The sequence below is a fragment of the Puma concolor genome, chromosome B4 (genome assembly GCF_028749965.1).
Source record: "Puma concolor isolate L17-30 chromosome B4, mPumCon1.1.hap2, whole genome shotgun sequence".
NCBI classification, from domain to species: domain Eukaryota; kingdom Metazoa; phylum Chordata; class Mammalia; order Carnivora; family Felidae; genus Puma; species Puma concolor.
Genome location: NC_141673.1, coordinates 60,101,675 through 60,125,102, shown reverse-complemented (window position 1 = coordinate 60,125,102; position 23,428 = coordinate 60,101,675). Strand labels below are relative to the sequence as shown.

At 46.8% G+C, this 23,428-nt stretch overlaps 1 protein-coding gene across 2 annotated transcripts; it reads left to right on the top strand.

Moving 5' to 3' along the window:
* The first annotated feature begins 1,567 nt into the window (after positions 1-1,567).
* On the top strand, positions 1,568-23,363 carry DGKA (diacylglycerol kinase alpha). Of its 2 annotated transcripts, none has more exons than XM_086713121.1 (24): positions 1,568-1,759; positions 7,182-7,323; positions 7,739-7,812; positions 8,146-8,278; positions 8,526-8,600; positions 9,064-9,113; positions 9,477-9,551; positions 9,750-9,869; positions 9,982-10,096; positions 10,797-10,885; positions 11,023-11,142; positions 11,344-11,442; positions 11,643-11,726; positions 11,944-12,017; positions 12,178-12,252; positions 12,870-12,955; positions 13,047-13,136; positions 20,485-20,645; positions 20,898-20,962; positions 21,674-21,764; positions 22,055-22,253; positions 22,364-22,484; positions 22,677-22,737; positions 23,010-23,363. In XM_086713121.1, the coding sequence occupies exons 2-24, from the start codon at positions 7,260-7,262 to the stop codon at positions 23,091-23,093; spliced, it is 2,205 nt and encodes a 734-aa protein (XP_086569247.1). In that variant the 5' UTR covers positions 1,568-1,759; positions 7,182-7,259; the 3' UTR covers positions 23,094-23,363. The 2 variants fall into 2 exon arrangements, with proteins under 2 accessions (XP_086569247.1, XP_086569248.1); XM_086713122.1 differs by lacking the exon at positions 1,568-1,759 and adding an exon at positions 2,489-2,585.
* The last annotated feature ends 65 nt before the right edge of the window (positions 23,364-23,428 follow it).

The following is a 23,428-nucleotide window of genomic DNA, read 5'->3' as shown; positions in this document are numbered from 1 at the left end:
CCCCCACCATGCCCCCTGATGTCTTGCCTCAGCTCTGGGGTTGACAGGAAGTGAAACTCAGTTGTCTGCCGGGCAAACCTGCCTAGGACCCAGCCCTGGGCCCCGGATGTGCCCCCCCCCCCCCCCCCCACACACACACATACACCCTGAGAAGGAAGAGGAGAAAGAAGAGCCTGGGGAGAACAAAGCTGTTGTTTTTTCCTTTTCCTTTGTTCATTGCGGTTTCTTTCTTTCTGATTTTTATGATGTGGTTGGTTAAAGAAATGAGCACCTGGAACAGTAGGCATTATACGCCTCCTCCTTAGAAGTTTCTGGGCCTTTCTTCCCCTCCCATCCCCACCAATAACTGATGAGGTATGATGGAGTAGAGATCCTAAAGAAGACACAAAGAAGCCTAGAGTATGACTGTTTCACTTTATTCCTTATTAGAGATCACCCTATGCTCCACTTTGAAGTCTCAGAAAAAAAGAGGTCTTTAGAGGAACAATTGAACTTCAAACAAGGACATAACTGAGGATGATGGAATGAAAAACACAGGTCATATGTAGGATGGTATCACTGCTAGTGATATTTGCAAGGAAAGCTGAGTGCCTTAGGCTTGGTATCATTCCAGAATTTCTAGATGAAGGGTCCAGGAGCAGAAAACTGGAAAAGGTAGTATGGGACTTGTGCTTTCTTATATTGTTTGTTTATGATGGCTTAGAGTCGTAAGGCTTTACATACACACACACACACACACACACACACACACACACACACACACACACACCCACCCAAGCTACTCATTGGTGCAGTCCTTAAGCTGGGCTGTGTCTTTGGCTGTCCTACAGAACTAAGTACAGGACCTGGTGCATAATGGGCCTTCAAAAGTGCTCTTGACTCTTTATGACTAAAGAGGTCATATAAGAAGGGGAGATAGGGGTGCTTGGCTGGCTCAGTGGGTGGAGCATGCCACATTTGGTCTTGGGGTTGTAAATTCAAGTCCCACATTGGGTGTGGAGATTAGTTAAAAATAAAATATTGAAAAAAAAGGGGGGGTGGATAAAGGATGGGGAGTGGCAGGCCCCTTGTCTTTTTAAGACTGGGAGACAGGAGCAGAGAGACAGACTTTCTCCAATCCCTTTCATCTCCCTCAGATTTTCAGATGCAACAGTACTCCCAAACCCTATTACTCAGCAGCTATATTTCTGATAAAAATGGAGGACTCTCTTCCAACAAGCCTGTCTGGAAACAAGCAAGAACTGCTTAGATCCCTCTGTTTCCACTAGAGGGCCTCATATATTCATTCCTTCTCCTCTCCAACCCCCACCAAAAGTATGTATATACTGTGTGTGTGTGTGTGTGTGTGTGTGTGTGTGTGTGTGTGCGCGCGCGCGCGCGCGCACATACACAACATATATACACCACACACGCACAGGCTTCCAGTCAGAGCTTTCCCCTCCCCCTCTCTTCTACCACCAGCTGTTAAAAGGAAAGATTCCAGGAAATCAAGCCCTTGTTACTGTGCCCTACTTCAATGAGGGTTAGGAGGGGTTAGCCTGGGTTGGGGCGGGGCCAAGGAGCAGGATGCCTGGGTCCCCAGTTCCTACCAGTTAGTCCTAGGCCTCTGTCTATCTCCCTTGCACTACCAGCCTCACCATCATCCATGCTGCCCTAAGAGCCTTAACTTCAGAAGTTTCCAGACAGGAACTGCTGAAAGGATCTTCTTTCAACCTCACGTTTGGCCAGGGCCTTCTACACCACCTGCCAGGGCCAGCAGGTAAAATGGGAGGGTTAGGGCATGGAGAAAGAGTGGACACAGACCAGAGTTCTCTTTGCACCTAAACCACCCCAGAATTAAGGGAAGGCCGTGAGTCTTGAGACAAGGAGGTGTACTTACATTGGGGAAAACAAGTCTGAGCCATCTGGGGTTTGGGTTTTAGGGAGGTGAGGAAACTAGAGGTAAAGGTAGGCCTCAAACACTGTTAAGCAGTGCAGAGCCCATGGGAGGAGGGAGGCGTTTGTGTGTCAGGATGTAGAGTCTGGGACTCTGGGCTTGCTGCTGTGGGATCTTTTGAGTATGAATTCGGTCAATGGAGGATGGAAAAGAGTCGGGAAGGGAAGTCCCCCAGATGGCAGCAACTGGGAGAGGGTTAGACGTCGCCTAGGTGTGCCGCTGCCAAGCTGTGCCATCATCGGCCCCGCCCCCTATCTTGGCCTCCCAGGGTTGGGATGAGGGGAGAGGCTGTGAATGATTAGAAAAAAGGGCAGATGGATAGAAACCGAGCTGTCCCGAGGCGGGAAGATGAGAAGCGCAGGATGTGGAGAAAGTGGCGCAGACCAGAGCCCTACAGATATTGGGGAGGTGGGAAGATCAGGCTTGGCGAGCTGGAAACAGGGACGTCTCCAGACTGGAGTTCCCGGAGTTGGGGGCGCCGGGATTGGGCGCAGGCGGGCCGGCCGGGGTCGGGGGCGGGCAGCTGTGTCGTCAGGAACGGGGCGGCCTCGCGGCAGCCGCGCCTGCCTGGTCCGTCCCCTCCAGCCCAGCTCGGGCTCCAGCTCCGGCGCCGCGCTTCAGCTCCCACCGCGCGCCCTCCGCAGGCAAGGTAGAGACCCCGCGAGCCCCCCGCGCCTCCCTCCCTCCCACTGGAGCAGGAGGGGGCGGGGGCCGCGGGAGGGGCCGCTGCTCGGGCTGGGGTAGGGCTGCTGGGCCGAGAAGGAGGAAGCCTGACAGCTGGAGCGGGTAGCTAGAAGGGTTTGCGCCAGGACTCGGGGGGCAGCGGGAGAATGGGCCAGAGCCCCGCAGGCAGCGTCTCCCCCAGACCTTCCCCTCCATCCCTCCTGCTTATTCGGAGGGATGGTGAAGCTCGGCTCCTGGGGACCCGAATGGAAGCAAAGTCCGTTTTGGAACCTTCACAACACTGCATGGGTGCAGAAGGATTCTTGTTTGGCCTCCTGGTCCCCAACTTCCCACCCCGTCCTTTCCACACCTGTCACCGGGAAGTTTCTGAAACTACCTGGATCTGAATCCCACTTTTCACCTTTAAATGGGGGGAAATGAACCTCACTGAGGAAGAAATGTGATTATTACTGGGCATCTCCTCAGCCTCAGAACGTTTGAGCCCACATCCCCCAACCATGCCAACATCGTAACTTCCTCCTGTACTACACATTGACACATGCGGGCTCCCGCGCGCGTGTGTACACACACACACACACACACACACACACACACACACACACACACCACCCCTTAATCAGGCAACACTCCCATCTGCAAGATGTATGTAGGCTTACCGAATTTCAGGACTTCAAGCCAAATGATTCCTTGGGGGGCAGGGGGCACTGACTTGTAGCAGAGATGGGCAGGAAAGAATAGACCCTCCGTCAGTCCTGGGAAAGAGGAGGAGGGTGCAGGCCCTGGTGTGGTTAAGGGATTCAGAAGTCTAGGTAATCAGGCCTGGGCTTGCTGCTTGGGGTTCCTTGCTGGGTCAGCCTGAATGTTCTGGGGACATAGCTCATTCTTCAGTAATGGTAAATCTATATGACTTGAAATGGGAGTGATGAATGTTGAAGTGAAAAAGGAAATTTTAAATGTTTGCACTGGCCTTGGAAATCATATGTACCTCTTGGTTACCAGCAATTTTAGTGTTTACTGTTTAAAATAAGATCTAGAAAACAGAGGCTCTGAGATTTAATGGAGGTCTAGAGTCTGGGTGTCCCTGCGAGAGTGGCTCTCTGACTGGGCCTCAGTTTCTTGCTCTGTAAAATGTGAGAGTTGGTACCTCCCAGCTCTGAAGATGTTCTAGGATTCTCTGCCTCCAAGTCAACTTACTTTCTCACCCCAGGTTGGTAGGGGCGGGCAGGGAAGCCAGGGGAGGGAAGGGAAGGGTGAGTCACAAAGAGCTGGCAGGCGGGCAGCAGACCGACCCCACCCTCCCAGCCCTGGCATTCGCCTAGACTAGCCCAGGTTATAGCCTCAGGGTTAGTATGGAGCAGGTAGGACAAAATTGGATTTGTTCCAGCTCTAGGGTCCAGGATCCTATAGTTTATTGCGATTCGGCAACAGGGGCAGCCAAACTTTCAGTGAGGGAAGTCAAGGGGACAACTGAAAAGATACCAGGAGCCCTTATGTCCAGGGTCCCAGCCCTTGGACCCTGATGGTCTAGTTTCTCGCCACCTCCTCACCCTCCCAAAGGCAAAGTGCAGTATCCTAATACTACATGTCTGTGCCTGAAATGACACAATAAGGGCAAGTGTACAACTGGGCTTCACTGCTGCTGGGAGTCCTTAGAATTTATGCCTTCCTGTGTCAAAGACATCATTTTTCCTAATTTCCAGATGTGTTTCTCTGTGTACCACCCTCATATAACTACAACAACAACAATAACAGCAACGACAACAAGAATAGCTAACATTTACTGAGTTCTTCTTCTGTGCCATGCCGTTTGCTAAGTATATTGCATGTATTATCTTACTTAATCTCCATGCTGTGACTGATTTCTCTATGTACCCATTTTACCAATGAGGAAACAGGTTCATGAAGATGAAATAACTCACCCAAGAGCTAGGATTCTAATCCATGCCTGTATAATTAAAACATCCATTCTCTTAAGCTGTACTAAAAACTACATGTAAGATGGGGGGGGGGGCTAGGAAGGGTCATTGCGAAAAGAGAGACATGTCCTCTTTCCTGTTCATCATCCCTCCTTTGCTCTCTCCTTGTCACTTTCTCTCTCAGATTTCATTTCCTAGAATCTTGGAGCCATTTAAGAATCCCCAGGGGTAATCAGAGAGGCTAATTAAGCCATACAGGCCCAATTAACCCTAACACTATTATGTATTCATTAGATCTGTTGGCAATAGAAGTTGGATTATAGTCATTGAAAAGAGCCAGATGGGTGGAGTCCTTTTCCCCAGAATATCAGTGTCCCAGAACTCCCTTCTTATTGTTCCCAGAGAACCTCAGAACAGGAATGGTATACTACATAGACAGGGACAGCAGAGATGTCCCAAGGGCAGAGGCTGCAGAGAAGATTCTTGCACCATCAGAAAGGAAATTCTTGTAGGCCCTAACTGCCTCCTTGAGCCTTACCCAACTAACCCTAAATGAGTGGGCAAAGGGGAGGCAGGAGCCCTAGATGGAGTGCCACAATAAGTGCTTTTTAGCATCATTCGTTCATTTAACAAATATCTACCAAGCACCTCCTAAATGTGTTCCAAATTGTTTCATATTCCCCTGTCAGGACGGACACTATGGAATCCCATTTAACCATATTTGGACTAGCATTTCCAACATATGGCTCCCTAACTTTATACTACTATTTGTACAACCAATATGGAGCACCTACAACATGCTGAGTGCCGGTCAAGGTATTGGGGATATAGTGGTGAACAACACTGACAAGTTCCTGCCCTTGTGGAATTTACAAGTTCTTGCCCTTGTGGAAGGCGAACAGTAAACAAAGAAGCAAATAAATTAGCAAGATAATTTCTGTGTGCGATAAGTACTATGAAGGGAACAAAGGAGAGTGCTGTTGCAAAGGAGGGGGGCTACTTTAGGAGAGAATGATCAGGGAAGGTCTCTTGAAGAAGCTGACATTTCAGCTTAGGCAAAGAAGTCAGCTCTGCCAAGAAGGGAAAGGATGTTCTAGGCAGAGAGAACAGTAAGTCTCATGGCCCTGAGCAGGGAAGAACTTGGCTTAAGGAACAGAAAGGAGGGCAGTGAGATTAGAAGAAGGCAGTATGTGGAGGAGAGAGCAGAACAAGAGGAGGACAGGGAGAGGCAGGGGCCCCATCATGTGGTTCTTGGGGTAGAGCTTTGACTCCTCCACTTACCACCTGCCTTGGGAAGTCCCAACCTCTTCAAACTCCAGTTTCTTCGTGTGTGGAATGGCTCTACCAGTAATTTCTTATCTCATGGGATTTGATTATAATTGTTAGTGCAGTGAGAACTACCATTTCTTGTAGGCCTTCTATATGCAGGTGTTACACTGGTACTTTTCATACAGGATTTAACTTCATACTCACAACTGTGACAGATAGGTATCATTCTTCCCATTTTACAGATATAATTTGTCCAAATCACACAGCAGTATCAGATCTAAGGATGGGACCCAGATATGACTAACCCTAGTTTTGCTTGACTCCTAGACAGTGCTATACTATACTAATGTAAGATATAACTGTTATTACTGTTACTGAATCTTCAAGCCAAGTTGCCCTCTGCGACTTGGCCCTTGTTGTCAGTGGTCAGCATGATCAGCGTGAGGGTCCCTGGGTCCCAAGGCTGTAAGTTAGGGCTCCCTAAACACTGGTAATCTAGCAGGGTGTAAGGAAAAACCTGAAACTGAGACTCCTGCACTCAGCTCAATCCTCCTAGAACTGGGAGGCCAGACGGATAGATGTTCAGAGACTTCTCCTACCTCCTTCCAGTCGCGCGCCAGCCTGGGGTCCCCGCCCTTCCCCAATAGAGCTCTGCGGGACTCAGGCGAGGCGGGGCCAGGGCTGGGGACACGGCCAGAGCTGGTTCTGTGTCGCGCGTCAAAAGCGCTAGAGGTCGTTGAGGGGCGTGGGTGGTTCGGGAAGTGGGCGGCTGAGTAGTGCTGAGGACCGAGGCCCGACGCGGAGGCGGAGCAAGATGGGATCGTGGCCGGGGAGGCGTGCCACAGCCGCTGCGGGACCGGCTGGAAAGGCAGAAGGGCCGGGACTGAGGGATGCGAGATGGGAGAGGGAGCGGGCTCGGAAGAGACTGCAAAGACTGGGGGTGGTGGGAGAAAGGGTAGAAACAGGAGAGGGACAGGGACACACCCACAGAGACATACATAGACTGGGAAAGCGATGGGGGGGGGGGGTGGAGGAGTGGGAGTTGGGGAGGGTGGGGGGAGGATAATGAGTGTGTGGGGAGAGTGGGAGATGGATTGGGACAGATTGGGGGAGAAATCAGAAAGCTGGAGAAGGATCCAGAAATGGAGGGGAAAGAGTCAGAGATGAGTCAGAGAAACAGAGACATAGGACAGACTCTGTAAGGGAGAGACAGACACATGGGAGAGGTACACGGGGAAAGGAAGAGACTGGGGAGGGACTCAGAGAAAAGGAAAGAACAGAAATAAGAGTAGGAGTGGACAATGAACGGAGCAGACAGAAGCAAAGACGAAGACAGCTGGCTCTTCCCACCACATACTCTTGCCATCTCCCTCCAGAGTTACCCTTGGAAGCAGAGGTCCAGGCAGAGGTATTACCAAGTCATCTTTGTGGCCCTCCTTCAGAATAAAAGAAAGATGGCCAAGGAGAGGGGCCAAATAAGCCCCAGTGATTTTGCCCAGCTGCAGAAGTACATGGAATGTGAGTCTTCCTCTCAGTCCTCAAGTTCGGCAGACTTACCCCAGAGAATCCCTGCTCCACATCCCTGCTTCCCCGAGTTTCCCCAGCAGCCCAAAGCCAGCCATAGGCATGGGAAAGGGGGGAGAGAGAGATGGGGAGACATCTGCGGTCTCAGCTTTCTACCCACTTTCTCTGGACCTTAACAGCCTGCCCCGAGTCTCAGAGAAAAGATGTAAAGAGAGGTACCACTCTGGAGCATCTGAAATGTTATCCTCGCGGTATTTCTCTGTGCATTTCTGTGTTTCTTCTTGGAATTCTTCTTTCTTTATCTTACTTGACTCTTTTTTTCCTGTTGGATGTCTGGGTGGGACTCTGGCAGAGGGCAGGGAGAACCAAACCAGACTAATGTACTTCTTTCATCCTCTTCACACCCTAGACTCCACCCAAAAGGTCAGTGATGTCCTAAAGCTCTTTGAGGATGGCGAAATGGCTGAATATCTCCAAGGAGATGTGAGTGACATCTGGGAAATCCTCTCCTTGACCAACCCCTCCCATCTTTGATTTTGTTATCCCACTGGGATCCCCAATTTCCAGTGATTATTCTGGGCCCACCCCTTGCTATCCTCCCTCTAGATACCCCTGTGTCCACTGTTACTACAGCTATTGCTATAGGACAAAGCAAGAGATTCTGATTCAGTACTCAGCCTTGAGAAGAAACTATATTTCTGCCTTGGATGCTTCTTGGCTCTGCAACTTACTGTCTCTGTCCTCACTACTCCTGATTCTTCAGTCCTCAACTCCCATCCTGCATACTTCCTAGGGTAATGCTTGTTCTCATCATAGGCCATTGGGTACAAGGGATTCCAGCAATTTTTGAAAGTCTATCTGGAAGCAGATAATGTTCCCAATCACCTAAGTCTGGCACTGTTTGAATCCTTCAAGACGGGTCACTGTTTAGAAGACACTGTGAAAAATGGTATGATCATGTAGGTGGGACAGGGCTGGGCTTCCAAAAGAAAACTGAAATTAGTATGAGTGTCGGGGTGAGAGTTGAACTGAGTCACGTGTTGGGGGCAGGGTTGGGGAAGAGAGGTAGAGGATAGCCATGCTGGTCTGGGAACTGGAGGGAGGAAAGTTAAAGGGAAGAGTTGGAACAAAGGCAAAGAGAAGAGCCACGGTGGAGAGAGCCCCAGCCTCAGAAATGCTGTACTTTCTGTAACCAGATCTGGTATGTCTCAGTGATGTCTCCTGCTACTTTTCCCTTCTGGAGGGTGGCCGGCCAGAAGACAAGCTAGAATGTGAGTTGTAATCCTGGACTGGAAGAGGGGAAGAAAGGAGAGGGAAGAGGAGGTGTTCTCCAGCCTTCTTTCCCCTATCTTTTCAGGATTCCTAAGGGCTGATGGGGCCAGACAAAGATGGGGCCAGAGAATGGACCCATTTCCTCTGTTCCCCCAGACTCCTATACCTAATGCCATCTATCATAGTTATCCCAGTTCCCATGTCCTGTATGTTTTAATGTGGGTATCCTGGGGGTGTTCTTGGGTTGTGGGAGGTGCGTGTTGTCTCCCCAATTAGATTCACCAAGAGTGGAATCCAGGCCTGTTTCCCCTCCTTTTTTGTCTCCTTTCTCAGTCCCAGCACCAGGCTCTGGGCTCTTCATCTAAAAGTTCTCTCCCATGTCTTTATTATTCCTGTATTCTGTTATTAATTTTTTGGGTATCCCTCACAAACTGACCCTGGCCCCCCTAAAACACCCCACAGTCACCTTCAAGCTGTACGACACGGACAGAAATGGGATCCTGGACAGCTCAGTGAGTTGGGGGACCTGTATGCTGGCCAAGGGAGTATGTGTCCATTTGTCTGTGCCCTCCTGTCCCAACTCTTCCAAGATCCTTAAGAAGCAGAGGAAGCTAGAGGGATAAGTCAAATCCTCCAGGACTAAATTTGGGAGTGGGTCCCCAGCTCCTGCCTCCTAAAAGTAGAGGCTAGAGACATGAATTGGGGGCTGCCTTGCAAACATACCAAAACACATAGACACTCGTTTACTTGGCAGAGACACCTGAGAATGAGAGGTGGCTCTCGGGGTGGAACCCAGGAACCCTGATTTCTAGAGAAGAGTTGAATGGTGGTAAGGAGGTGGGATATGGCTGTGGCTCTTACCTTTTGGCCCCCAGGAAGTGGACAGAATCATCATACAGATGATGCGAGTAGCTGAATACCTGGATTGGGATGTGTCTGAGCTGAGGCCGGTAAGGCGGTTTTTCCTTAATGTCCCTCCTTGTGCCTATTCCCTGGTGAGTCCTGTATCTACCTTACCCCTTTTCTGACAGGCAGCTCGGTTCCCTGGGCTAGGATAGCAGTGGGCTGGATTGCCTAGGGGGCAGCACCGAGAGGTGTCAGATCTGAGAGGCCATTCACACTAAAAGTCCCCTCCATTCTCTGCTCAGATTCTTCAGGAGATGATGAAAGAGATTGACTATGATGGCAGCGGCTCTGTCTCCCTAGCTGAGTGGCTCCGGGCTGGGGCCACCACCGTGCCACTGCTAGTGCTACTGGGTCTGGAGATGGTGAGTAGGAGAGACTTGTGAGGATGGGTAGGATAGCTGCTCTGGGATGTGTTTGCCAGAGGCTGGCCCTCTAAGGGCTTAGACACTCCTTACATCTGTTGTGCCCTCCCAGACTCTGAAGGACAATGGGCAACACATGTGGAGACCCAAGAGGTTCCCCCGACCAGTCTACTGCAACCTGTGCGAGTCAAGCATTGGTCTTGGCAAACAGGGGTTGAGCTGTAACCGTGAGTGATGGGGCCTGGAAGTGTGGGAGCAGAGGGGCACCCTGGCTATCTGCAGGACATGGTGCTTTGAACTTAGAGAGAGCTGGGTTTGAATCCTGGGTTCTGACGTTGACTAGTTATGTGGGAAAGCCATACACTTCCTCTTTCTTTCTTTCTTTCTTTCCTTCTTTTTCTTTCTTTCTTGAAATACAGTTGACACATAATGTTACGTTAGTTTAAGGTGTACAACATAGCCACATAACTTCTTTAAGCCTCAATTTAAAATGAGGTTTTAAACTAAAAATGAGGTAATTGTGAGCATTACATAAGTTGATGCACGAAGAGTAGTTCACAAGGCGCGTGTACATATTATTGAGTCTACAGTAAAAATTAGCTGCTATTATTATTATTATTATTATTATTATTATTATTATTATTATTATTAAATCTGGGCCTCCTTTGCATCTTTCAGCTGAGTTCCTGGCGTTTGGAAAGAGTGGGGGTAGGCATGTGGTAGCAATTGTTCTTTTATGGGGAAGAGTGAGAAAAAGGCACGGGTCTCGGAGGTGAGCCCCCACCTCAAACTTTAATTCTCTACCACCCTCTCACAGCAAGGGTTATACGTCTTGTTTCAGTGAATGATCCCGCCTTACACCCAGGTAAGGAGGAAATAGAGGGAGGGGCTACAGCTAAGGCTCTGACCTTCTTCCTTCTTGCCCAGTCTGTAAGTACGTCGTTCATGACCAGTGTGCCATGAAGGCCTTGCCTTGTGAAGTCAGCACCTATGCCAAGTCCCGGAAGGACATTGGTGTGAGTGATCCCATAACCACCCCATTACCACCTGCATCCTGGCCCTTGCCCTAGGCCTTGGCCACTTGCTGCCCTCAGGCCCTTCCACTAGTCTCTGCTCAGACTCTCTCAGACAAGGGATTGCCTTTCTCCCCAAGGTCCAATCACATGTGTGGGTGAGAGGAGGCTGTGAGTCTGGCCGATGTGACCGCTGTCAGAAAAAGATCCGCATTTACCACAGTCTGGTCGGACTGCATTGTGTGTGGTGCCACCTAGAGGTCAGTTTGGGAGCTGTCCTCCAGCCTATGCCTTGGGGCCCCTTCCTAAACTGCCCTCTCTGCACTGGCCTCCCTGACTGCATCTTCCTGGCAGCCACCGTTGCCCTTGCTCCCAAGGGCTCTCTTTCCAGCACTAGGCCCTCAAGTTGAGAGGTGTTGGGGTTCTCTCCATGATGTCTGCATGCCCACCTTGTCTTTCAGATTCATGATGACTGCCTGCAAACCATGGGTCATGAGTGTGACTGTGGGCTGCTCCGGGATCACATCCTGCCTCCATCGTCCATCTATCCCAGCGTCCTGGTGAGACCCTTGGGCAGTGCCTAGGAGGGGGCAGGAAGGGTCCTTCCCTGATTTAAGCCCTCCCCCCCCCACACACACACACATACCATGCCATTTAGAGCAGAGAGCCTATACCTTTTAGGATTCAAGTCAGACTCTCATCTGTTTAGGGATTCACACACAATCCAGTTTTCCTTCCCTTTGCTTCCCTCCCTTTCTAGGCCTCTGGACAGGAGCGTAAAATTAACAAAGCAAGCCAGAAGACCACAGATGATTTAAGTTTGAGCACCTTTGAGGCTCTGCGGGTACATGTTGGGGGTGGGTTTTTCTTGGCTGGAGCCCTCATGGGAGGAAATTAAGTGGGAAACCTGGGGAATGGTGCCTGTTCTCCAGAAGCCCCACCGTGGTAGGGGAGGGGCAAGCATTGTGGGGGAATGTCAGCCTTCTGCCCCTGTCTCCAGGGTCTATCTTAACTCTGACAAAATCCTGTTTTCCTTATCTTTGTTTTTTCCCCAAATTCAGATTGACCCTGTTTCTAACACCCACCCACTTCTGGTCTTTGTCAACCCTAAGAGTGGCGGGAAGCAGGGGGAGAGGTGAGAAGAGATATACTGGGTCTTCTAAGATGGGGAAGGAGGACCGACAGAGGTTGGGAATTCTGTGTGTATGGAGGGGATGTACTTGAGGAGGACATCAAAAGGGTAGAGTACAGAATATCCATCCCCCACCTTGAACTTTCCTTTCTCCCTCACACAGGGTGCTTTGGAAATTCCAGTACCTACTAAACCCTCGACAGGTGTTCAACCTCCTAAAAGATGGTCCTGAGCCAGGGTGAGTATAGGTTAGGGGCTATATCACAGTGTTTGTATGTGTCTGCTTGTGTATGTTGGGGGAGAGCAGAAAAGAGTACATGTTGGAAGGGCAGGGCTAGGGGACCTCAAGAAACCAGAATTCAGAATGCTGCCTTTATTAGCATCACTGGGTATCCCCCATCTCTGACTTCCCTGGTTAATCTTTGCTCTGCTCTCAAAACATAAAGGTGGCTCAGTAGGTTAAGCCTCCAACTCTTGGTTTCAGCTCAGGTCATGATCTCACAGTTCATGGGTTTGAGCCCCATGTTGGGCTTTGTGCTGACAGCAACAGAGCCTACTTGAGGTTCTCTGTCTCCCTCTCTCTCTGCTCCTCCCCGGCTTGCTCTCTCTCTCTCAAAATAAATAAACATTAACAAATGTTAAAAACAAAATAGATACCAGTTTCTCCCTAACCACTGGGGAGTGTCTATAACTTTCCCCATTGTATTTTTTCTCTGCCCTTAATAGAAACAAGTCTTTTGACAAAGGGAAAGGGGGTCATAAGGAATGAAAGATAAGAAGTAATCTGCCCATCCAGGAGTTGGTAGCCTCGGTCCTATTGTCCTTCCTCATCTTCTCTCTTACCTTTTATCTCAGGCTCAGATTCTTCAGAGATGTTCCTGGTTACCGGATTTTGGTGTGTGGTGGAGATGGCACAGTAGGCTGGATTCTAGAGACCATAGGTCAGTGCAGGGAGAGGCTCTGGGAAGGGTACCGGGGCATTAGCCTTCTAGAGCTAACTCCCTCCATCCATCTCCTGACCTGCCTCCCTAGACAAAGCCAACTTACCAGTTGTGCCCCCTGTTGCCGTGTTGCCCCTGGGCACTGGAAATGATCTGGCTCGTTGCCTAAGATGGGGAGGAGGTAAGTGATTAGAAATTGTTTTCCCGGGAATTAGGGGGAGTTGGGTAGGAAGAAAAAAGCACATGGATAAGGTGTCTAGGCATCTGTTGTAGAAAGAGTGTTGGGGAAGAAGAGAGGCACAGATGGGATGTTACCAAAGTGGATTGTCCCAAGGGAAGAAAGCTTTGGAAGAAGCAAGGACCACAGTCTGAACCTAGAAGGGTCAGGGGTGACAGTCCCCTTCCCTCTATACCTAAAAATATCCTTCTGTTTCTCCCAACCAACTTTTAGGACTCAGAGAATCAAGGAATATGGAGGTAGGGGAGGACAATGTGGGAATAAGAAAGATTGTATAAGAGCTAAGTCAGATGCTTAGTGATGGAGCTAGCAGGGAACTTGGCCATGATTCATTCAATCAATCAACCAATTAATCAGAGGTCATTCGTTCATTCATAATCATTTCTTCCCAAGTCAATTGCAACAGTCTCTTAAATATAGTCTTTGATTTCTAGTCTCTTTTTCCGTTCAAACAGAAAGAGTTTGAGGGATGATATTGGTAGATAAAGAGGCCAGGGTGGGACAGGTTGAGTTTGAGGTGTCTTGGTTTGAGGCTATTGGATTCAGAGTCCAGCTCTGAGATCATGCAGAAGATTCTGGAATAGGGGACTGCTAAGGACAGTGAAAGGCATTCTAGGTGGAAGGAGTTGTGTAAGACCAGAAGAGCCACCAAATAGCATGGTAGTGCCTCCGTCAAGGAAAGTGTGAGTCATTGATTATGACTGGGACATGCAGTGCAAGGTGGGGAATGGGGAAGGGAAACACTGAGTTGAATAGGGTGCAGATTATGGAGGGTCATGAATGCTGTGCTGAGAAGTTTTTAATTTTACCCTGCCAGAGACTGAGAGCAGACGGCCTACAGAAACGATTAATATTGTTTTCCATAGCTTGCCTGGAAGTGTGTTAAATTTTTTAAACTTTGGTTATTTCTGAGGAGTAGGTCATATGTTCTTCAGTTCACCACTTTTTAGCTCCCTGCTATTCACTCATTCACTTTACCTTTCTAGCCACTGAGGCATTTGAATGTGCAAACCCTGAACCATGGGGAACACTTGAACTCATGAAAAATGTAACTCAAAGAGAAAATAGGTATATCTATAAATTACATTCTCTCTATATAATAAAAATTCCTGTGTATATAAAATATTATTTCAGAATGTAAAAATATCTCTGAGTGCATACTGTTTTTTACATTTCTATTTTTTAAAGTTTTATCTATTTAAGCAATCTCTACACCCAACGTGGGGCTCAAACTCACAACCCCATGACCAAGAGTTGCATGCCCTCTAACTGAGCCAGCCAGGCGCCCCTCTCTGAGTGTATATAATAATCTAAATCTTGTATATAAACTATATGACCAGCTTTGGGAGCCAGTTTTTATTTTATTTTATATTTTATTTTATTTTATGTTTAAAGATTGTATTTTTAAGCAATCTCTACACCCAATGTAGAGCTGAAACTTACAACCCCGAGACAAAGAGTTGCACGCTCTACCACCTGAGCCAGCCAGGCACCCCAAGCCAGTTTTTAAATCTTCAATATCGAACTTTGGTTTTACTTACAATATTAGACCCTCTGAAATTGTATATTTGGGGTCTTCACTGTGTGTTCTGCAGATGAGACTCTCATAGAAGTTTCTGGCAATTCAATCTAAATCATGAAATAATGATATAAATACCACACTAATGAAAATTTGTGTTGATATTGAAAAAAATCATAAGACTCGAAGAAGAAGAGATGAAAGAAGTACCACAGTGGGAGCTCTGTGGAGGATGGATTGGAGGAAGGAATCAGGATAGAAAATTACCTACATTGCAATAGTCTGGTCAAGAGATTCTGAACACCAAAGCAAAGGCAACAGCAGTGCAGTTCATGAGGTAGAAACCACAGTACTTGTAACTAATGGGTTGTGGAGGAGTCTTAGGACATTTTCTAGGTTTGTGAACTGAGCATGTGGGATGCCATTTAACATAGAGAATACAGGAGGAGGACCAGTTTAAGGAAGATCAATTCAGTTTGGGCACGTTAACTTGAGGTGTCAGTGGAGCATGTGGAGGAGATGGAGATGTGTGGTGGGTAGTTACAAACAGATGTTAGGAAGATACACATTTGAGAATCATCTGTTTCTAGGAGGTAATTGACATCCTGAGAGTAGATGAGTTACCTGAGGAAAGAGGTGAAAAGAGAAGATGGACAAGGATAGAACACCCTAGTAAAACATCCTATTTAACAGTTAAGCAGAGGAAGATGCATTATTAAAGAAGTCTGTGTTCATGTACTATTGTTGCTGCAACAAATCACCATGAGCAGTGGCTTAAAACAACACAGGTTTATCATCTTACAGTTCTGGAGGTCAGAAATCCAAATAGGTCCCACTGCACTAGAATCAAGGTATTGATTGGCAAAGGTTGTGTTTTTTCTAGAAGCTCTAGGAGAGAATTCTTTGCCTTGACTTTTCCAGTTTCTAGAAGCTGCCTGTATTCCTGGGTTCATGGCCTAGCTTCCAACCAGCAACGTTATCACTCCAACCTCTGCTTCCATTGTCACATCCCTTTCCATGAGTCTTCTTTCTCGCCTTCCTCTTTCACTTAGAAGGATCCCTGTGATTATATTGGTCTTGCCCAGATAATCGAGGATAATCTCCCCCATTTAAAAATCCTTAATTTAGGGGCACCTGGGTGGTTCAGTTGGTACAGCATGCAACTCTTGATCTCCAGGTCATGAGTTTAAGCCCCATGTTGGGTGCAGAGCTTACTTAAAAAAAAAAAAAAAAAAAAAACAAAAAAAACTTAATTTAATCCCATTGGCAAAGTCTCTTTTGCTTTGTAAGGCAACATGTTCACAGATTCCAGAGATTAGAATGTGGACATCTTTGGGGCGCCTGGCTGGCTCAGTCAGTAAAGCATGCAACCTTGATCTCAGGGTTGTAGTTTTAAGCCCCACATTGGGTGTAGCAACTACATACATACATATATATGTTCATACATATATACATACATAAAATCTTTAAAAAAGAAAAAGGATTCAGACATATTTGAGGGACCATTATTCTGCCTGCCACAGACACTAAGAAGAAACAGTCAGAGAGGGTCCTCTGTAGCTTAGAGAATTGTATTTTAGAGGCCAAGTGAGGAGTTTCATGAGTTAAAAATGAGAACTAAAGATATACTGTTGGTTTTGGCAGGAATTATTGGCAATCTTTGCCAAAACAGTTTCAGCAGGGTGGCATCGGGAAAGGCAAATTACAGTGAACTGAACTATCAGTGGAATGTGAGGAAGTGGATACTTACTTTTTTTAATTGTTTTTTTCCCCTGATTACAAAAATAATACATGATTGTGGTAAAAAACAATTCAAACATTTCAGATATACATGCCAAGAAAGTTCCCTGTAATCTACTTCCTAAAGTTTTGGAATCTATTCTTCCATGTTTTTCTTTCCAGACATACTCATATGTACTTAAAAAGATCTTTCTATTGATGATGTTTTTCTTCTTTGTTTTAACTAAACCATTCATCGTGGTTATCCTTATATTTCAATATAGTCAGGTTTAACTCACTCTTTTTATTACAGAGTAGCATTCCATTTCTCTAGGAAATATTTCTAGAAGTAGAATTGCCAGCTCAAAGAGTATGAACATTTTACTAGTTATTTTCTTTTTAAAACTTACACAAATGAGGGTCACCTGGGTGTCTTAGTCGGTTAAGCATTAGACTCTTGATTTCAATTTAGGTCATGATTTCACAGTTTGTGAGTTCAAGCCCCGCATGGGGCTGTGAGCTGACAGTGCAGAGCCTGCTTGGGATTCTCTGTCTCCCTCTCTCTCTGCTTTTCTCTCTTTCTTTCAAAAATAAATATATAAACACTAAAAAAAAAAAAATAAAAGTTACACAAATAATATATCAGTACATTCTCATTGTAAAAGACTTTAAAAGTAAAATGTATGTTTTCACATATAGGTCTCCTGCCCCTACTCCCCACCAAATTCCATGTGCCTCCCCAGAGATAACCACTGTTTCTTTTCTTGCACTCATTTTCCTGTTTTTACATGCATGCATACACACGCACATACACACATACACACACAACTTTTAAACAAACATAAATGGGATCATACTACAGAGATTGTTCTGGGACTTCTTTTTTCATTAAATAATATGTCTTGGGATCTTTCCATGTTAGTACACACAGATTACATTTTATATTCAATGGCTACACATTATTTCTTGGCATGAATTTGCCAAAATTTATATAACCTTCCCCTGCTGAAGGACATTTAGATTGTTTCCAATTTTGTGCTGTCTTAGACAGTACCTCAGCAAACACCCTTGTACACACATCTCTGTTCACATGTGTGTTTGTTTCTATAAGAGAAATCCTAAAAGTGAAATTGCTGCATCAAAGTATTTTCATAAAATTGGATAACATTTGGATAAAAATTGCCAAATTGCCTTCCAAAAATAAAGATCAATTTATGCTCCAACTAACAGCAAATAAGAGTGCTGGCTTATTCATAATCATTAACACTTGGTGTTCTCAGTCTCTATACATTTTGTCAATTTGATAGGCAACAAAAGTTAACTAATTGTTTTAATTTACATTTCTTTTAATTATTAGCAATACTGAGTGTCTTTAATGTGCATATTGGTCATTTGTATTTCTTCTGTGATTGGCTTATTTGTGTTATTTGCCCATATTCTACTAACTTTTTAGATTTAGTGATTTATAAGTATTTTTTTTGAATGTTGGGGAAGTTAGTCTGTTATATGTGCTGTAGATATTTTTCCCCAGTTTGTATCTTTTTTTCGGTGTGTGTTTATTTAACCATACAGAAGTTTTAAATTTTAATATAATTTATCAGTCTTCGACTTTTTTGGCTCCCTGTTTTGTATTATACTTTAGAAAGGACTTTTCCACTCAAAGAGGACAAAAACATTCACTCATGTTTTCTGCTAGAACAAATTTGGCTTCATTTTTTTACATTTAAATTTTTTTTCATGTTTATGCATTTTTGAGAGACAGGGTGCAAGCAGGGGAGGGGCAGAGAGAGGGGGAGATACAGAATCTGAAGCAGACTCCAGACTTGGAGCTGTCATGACCTGAAGTCTGATGCTCAACCAACTGAGCCACCCAGGCATTGTTTTTTACATTTAAATTCTTTGACCTGTCTTGGGGCACCTGGGTCATTCAGTCGGTTGAGCATCTGACTTCGGCTCAGGTCATGATCTCACAGTTGGTGAGTTCGAGCCCATGGGCTCTGCACTAACAGCTCAGAGCCTGATGCCTGCTTCAAATTCTGTGTCACTCGTTCTCTCTGTCCCTGCTCTGCTTACATATTTCTCTCTCTCTCAAAAATACATAAACATTATAAAAAATTTTATTTTATTTTTTTAATTTTTTTTTCAACGTTTATTTATTTTTGGGACAGAGAGAGACAGAGCATGAACGGGGGAGGGGCAGAGAGAGAGGGAGACACAGAATCGGAAACAGGCTCCAGGCTCTGAGCCATCAGCCCAGAGCCCGACGCGGGGCTCGAACTCACGGACCGCGAGATCGTGACCTGGCTGAAGTCGGACGCTTAACCGACTGCACCACCCAGGCGCCCCATAAAAAATTTTAAATAAATTCTTTGACCCATCTTGAATTAATTTTGGTGTAAAGAGTGACATCTACATCCAGCACCTTATTTTTTTTTAATCTTAGAGAGAGAGAGAGAGAGAGAGAGAGAGAGAGCAGGGGAGAGGGGCAGAGGGAAAGAGAGAATCCCAAGCAGGGTCTGCATGAGCTCAGTGCAGAGCATGAGGCAGGGCTTGACCCCGTGACCGTAAGATCATGACCTGAGCCGAAATCAAGAGTTGGATGCCCAAATGACTGAGCCACTCAGGTGCCCCAATCCAGCACCTTTTTTTATTGAATAGTCTATCTATTCTCCCATGTCTTTGAAATGTAATCATATACTAAATTCACTTATATACTTGAGTCTATTTCTGGACACTCTGTTCTTTACTATTGAACTTTTTATTCTATTCACTGTGTCAGTATCACAGTGTTTAAATTTTTTTTTTTCAACGTTTATTTATTTTTGGGACAGAGAGAGACAGAGCATGAACGGGGGAGGGGCAGAGAGAGAGGGAGACACAGAATCGGAAACAGGCTCCAGGCTCTGAGCCATCAGCCCAGAGCCTGACGCGGGGCTCGAACTCACGGACCGCAAGATCGTGACCTGGCTGAAGTCGGACGCTTAACCGACTGCGCCACCCAGGCGCCCCAGTATCACAGTGTTTAAATGCCACTGCTTCATATTGTGTTCTCTCTGGTAGAATAGGGAAAGGAAGCATGAGAGAGAGAAAGAGAATCCTTATTCATCACTCATCTTTTTCAGCAGTTTATATTTCCTTTTTTTTTTTAATTTTTTTTTACATTTTCTTTATTTTTGAAAGAGAGACAGACAGAGAGACAGAGACAGAGTACAAGTGGGGGAGAGGCAGAGAGAGAAGGAGACACAGAATCCAAAGCAGGCTCCATACTCTGAGCTGTCAGCACAGAGCCCGACATGGGGCTTGAACTCACAAACCATGAGATCATGACCTGAGCCGAAGTTGGACACCTAACTGACTGAGCCACCCAGGAGCCCCAGAAGTTTGTATTTTCTTGGCTGTTTTATGAATCTTTCAGATGAATTTGGTGTTATTGCTTTTTTTTTATTTTTTAATGTTTATTTATTTTTGAAAGAGAGAGAGAGAGAGAGAGAGACAGAGCATGAGCAGGGGAGAAGCAGAGAGACAGGGAGACACAAAATCCAAAGCAGGCTCCAGGCTCTGAGCTGTCAGCACATAGCCTGACATGGGACTCAAACTCACAAATGGTGAGATCATGACCTGAGCCAAAGTCAGATGCTTAACTGACTGAGCCACCCAGGCACCCCTAATTTGATGTTATTGTTAGATGCATATATACATTGGCAAGATTCACTCTCCATGACAGTGTGGAGAAAAGGGCCAGCAAGGGGCTGACCTTAAGATTGGTCCATGGGAGGGGTATCTGGCTGGATCAGCCGATAGAGCATGCGACTCTTGTTCTTAGGGTCATGAGTTTGAGCCCCACATTGGGTGAAGAGCTTACATAAAAAGAAAAAGAGAGAGAATGGCCCATGGGAGCTCTGACCAAGCACCCTGCCCCTTCACTGGCTAGAGCTAGGAGGGTCTGCAGAACTAGGGCAGAGGATCTCTAGGAAGTTGTGGGGCTGGGAGCTAAGAAGAGGGCCCTCTGAGACCCAGGGCTCAGTACTAACCTATCTTCTTCCCCATCCTTAGGATATGAGGGACAGAATTTGGGGAAGATCCTCAAGGATTTAGAGATGAGTAAGGTGGTACATATGGATCGGTGGTCCGTGGAGGTGATACCTCAACAAACTGAAGAAAAGAGTGACCCAGTCCCCTTTCAAATCATCAATAACTACTTCTCCATTGGTGTGGTCAGTGGAGTGGGGTATGGGGGCTAGGGAGGAAGTAGGGGTTAAGAAGGGAAAGGCTAGAGCTAGTTAGAAAGAGAAGGTAGAAGTTAAAGGGGCTGTGACACAGGGAAATGAGGGGTGGGGTACAGTGGTGTGAGCTGCAAGAAAAGAACATGGGACATACTGCTGCCAAATGGGGAAGTTAAAGAGAGAGTATTCTGTGCTGAGAGAAGAGGCAGGCCTCTGATCTTACATGCCCTGAATTCCCCCCAGGATGCCTCTATTGCTCACCGATTCCACATCATGCGAGAGAAATATCCTGAGAAGTTCAACAGCAGGTAAGGGAAAGGGGGGGGGGGTGCGGACATCCACAGTGGCAGGGACCAGGTTATGGCCAAGTTTTTTTGTTTTTTTTTGTTTTTAATTTTTTTAATGTTTATTTTTGAAGGAGAGAGAGAGCGTGAGGGAGGGGAGGGGGAGAGAGAGAGAGGGAGACACAGAATCTGAAGCAAGTTCTAGGCTCTGAGCTCTCAGCACAGAGCCTAACTTAGAGCCCCACCTGGGGCTCCAACTCAAAAACTGTAAGATCATGACCTGAGCCAAAGTCAGACTCTTAACCACCTGAGCCACCCAGGCACTCCATGTTGTTTTTTTTTTTTTTAATTTATATTTTAGTGTTTATTTATTTTTGAGAGAGACAGACAGAGTGCAAGTTGGGAAGGGGCAGAGAGAGAGGGAGACACAGAATCCGAAGCAGGCTCCAGGCTCTGAGCTGTCAGCACAGAGGCTGATGTGAGGCTCAAACTCACGGACCACAAGATCATGACCTGAGCCAAAGTAGGATGCTTAATTGACTGAACCACTTGGGTGCTCCTGGCCAAGTTTGACTCAGAGCACTTAGATAGGCAGTGGCACCTCTAGGAAGCTGCTCAACCAAGGCCATCCTTTCCCTGAGAGGATGATGTCTTTCCCTGTCTCTTAGCCTTCTTCTGCCAACACTTGTGTAACTTGTCCTTTCCCTATTGGGCCTTCTTTTGGGTCTGATACAGAATGAAGAACAAGCTATGGTATTTCGAATTCGCCACTTCTGAATCCATCTTCTCAACATGCAAAAGGCTGGAGGAGTCTTTAACAGTTGAGGTAGGTGTGATGAGACCCGATCCTACATGCTTTTCAGCTTCTTATAACTTTGTTTCCCCCTCCACAGGAACCTTCAGAAACTTCCCCTATTCTTGAACATGTACTTTGACCTCCCAGCTGTCCAATCCCGATTTCCCAGGTGGCATGTGCCACCAGGCACATGCATGGTGGTGCCTATTTCCTGCCACCCTTTGTAAACCTCCAACTCCTGGCCTTCGCAGTTTGTCATCTGGTGGAGGGAGGGCTCACATCCATGATTATGCCATGATTTGTGCTCTCCCCCTTCTCAGATCTGTGGGAAACCACTGGATCTGAGCAACCTGTCCCTAGAAGGCATTGCAGTGCTGAACATCCCTAGCATGCATGGTGGTTCCAATCTCTGGGGTGATACGAAGAAACCCCATGGAGATATCCATGGGATCAACCAGGCCTTGGGCGCTGCAGCTAAAGTCATCACCGACCCTGATATCCTGAAAACCTGTGTACCAGGTGAGAGGAGCAGCCTTGGGAACTGAGTGGGCAGGACCCAGAGGAAGGTGTGGCTCCCTTTGGAGGCACCCTGCTTCTGCAAACCTTATCTCCTTGCTTCCCACCTCCAGACCTAAGCGACAAGCGGCTGGAAGTGGTAGGGCTGGAGGGTGCAATTGAGATGGGCCAGATTTATACCAAGCTCAAGAATGCTGGACATCGGCTGGCCAAGTGCTCTGAAATCACCTTCCAGTAAGGAAAACTCTGGCCAGGGGCTCTGAGGGAAGGAGTAGGGCCAGGAGAGCAGAAGGGTCATGGGGATGGTAGGGAGGAGCTGTACTAGGAGATTTTCCTCAGTAACAAAGGGTCTCAAAACCAAGCCAAGAAAGTTTTGGTATTCAGTTGGTAAAGAAATCTCCACCAATCTGCCTTGGCCTCCCACAGCACCACAAAAACCCTTCCCATGCAAATTGATGGAGAACCCTGGATGCAGACACCCTGTACAGTGAGTATTACCTATGCCTGCTCAGAATTGAACCCTCAGGCTTCATGGATCCTAAATCTCCATTCCATTGCTTCTCTACCCTTTCCCAATGTCTGAAGTTCCCTTGTGAACCATTCCTCCCAAATCCTGATTTCTTAGCCCCTGGCCTTCCTGCCATGGCCTCTCTAGGACCCTGGTAACCCCTCTGAACTCCATAGATTTTCCCCAAAATCTCTACTGCTCCAGCCCCAAAGAACCAGGTCCTACCTCTGAACATGCCCCTTCCCTTCCAGATCAAGATCACCCACAAGAACCAGATGCCCATGCTTGTGGGCCCACCCCCTCGCTCCTCCAATTTCTTTGGCTTCTTGTGCTGAAGGGGACACCTCAGCCTCCAAGCCAGCCTTGAACCCACCTCTTCATCCCTGGACTCTACTCCTAGGCTCTGTACATTGCTGCCACACCCTCCTGCCAGCTCAGGAGAGTGTTCCTTCACCCTCAAAATATTTATTATCCTGCACCACTTCCACTATTCGCCATGCACATGTGCGTGCACACACACACACACACACACACACCCCACTACCACCACCACAAACACATACATTGAAAGTGCCTCATCTAAATAAAATGACTTTTTCCCCCCACTGGGATATCTGTTAAGTAAATGGTACACCTCCTTTCTGTATACCTCCACTCTGTAAATGATATA

Coding starts and splice junctions, on each gene's coding strand:
- DGKA (XM_086713121.1), top strand. CDS start 7,260: ATGGCCAAGGAGAGGGGCCAAATAAGCCCCAGTGATTTTGCCCAGCTG. Junction 9,552..9,749: donor ATGTGTCTGAGCTGAGGCCG/GTAAGGCGGTTT, acceptor TTCTCTGCTCAG/ATTCTTCAGGAGATGATGAA. Junction 22,485..22,676: donor TGCTCTGAAATCACCTTCCA/GTAAGGAAAACT, acceptor GGCCTCCCACAG/CACCACAAAAACCCTTCCCA.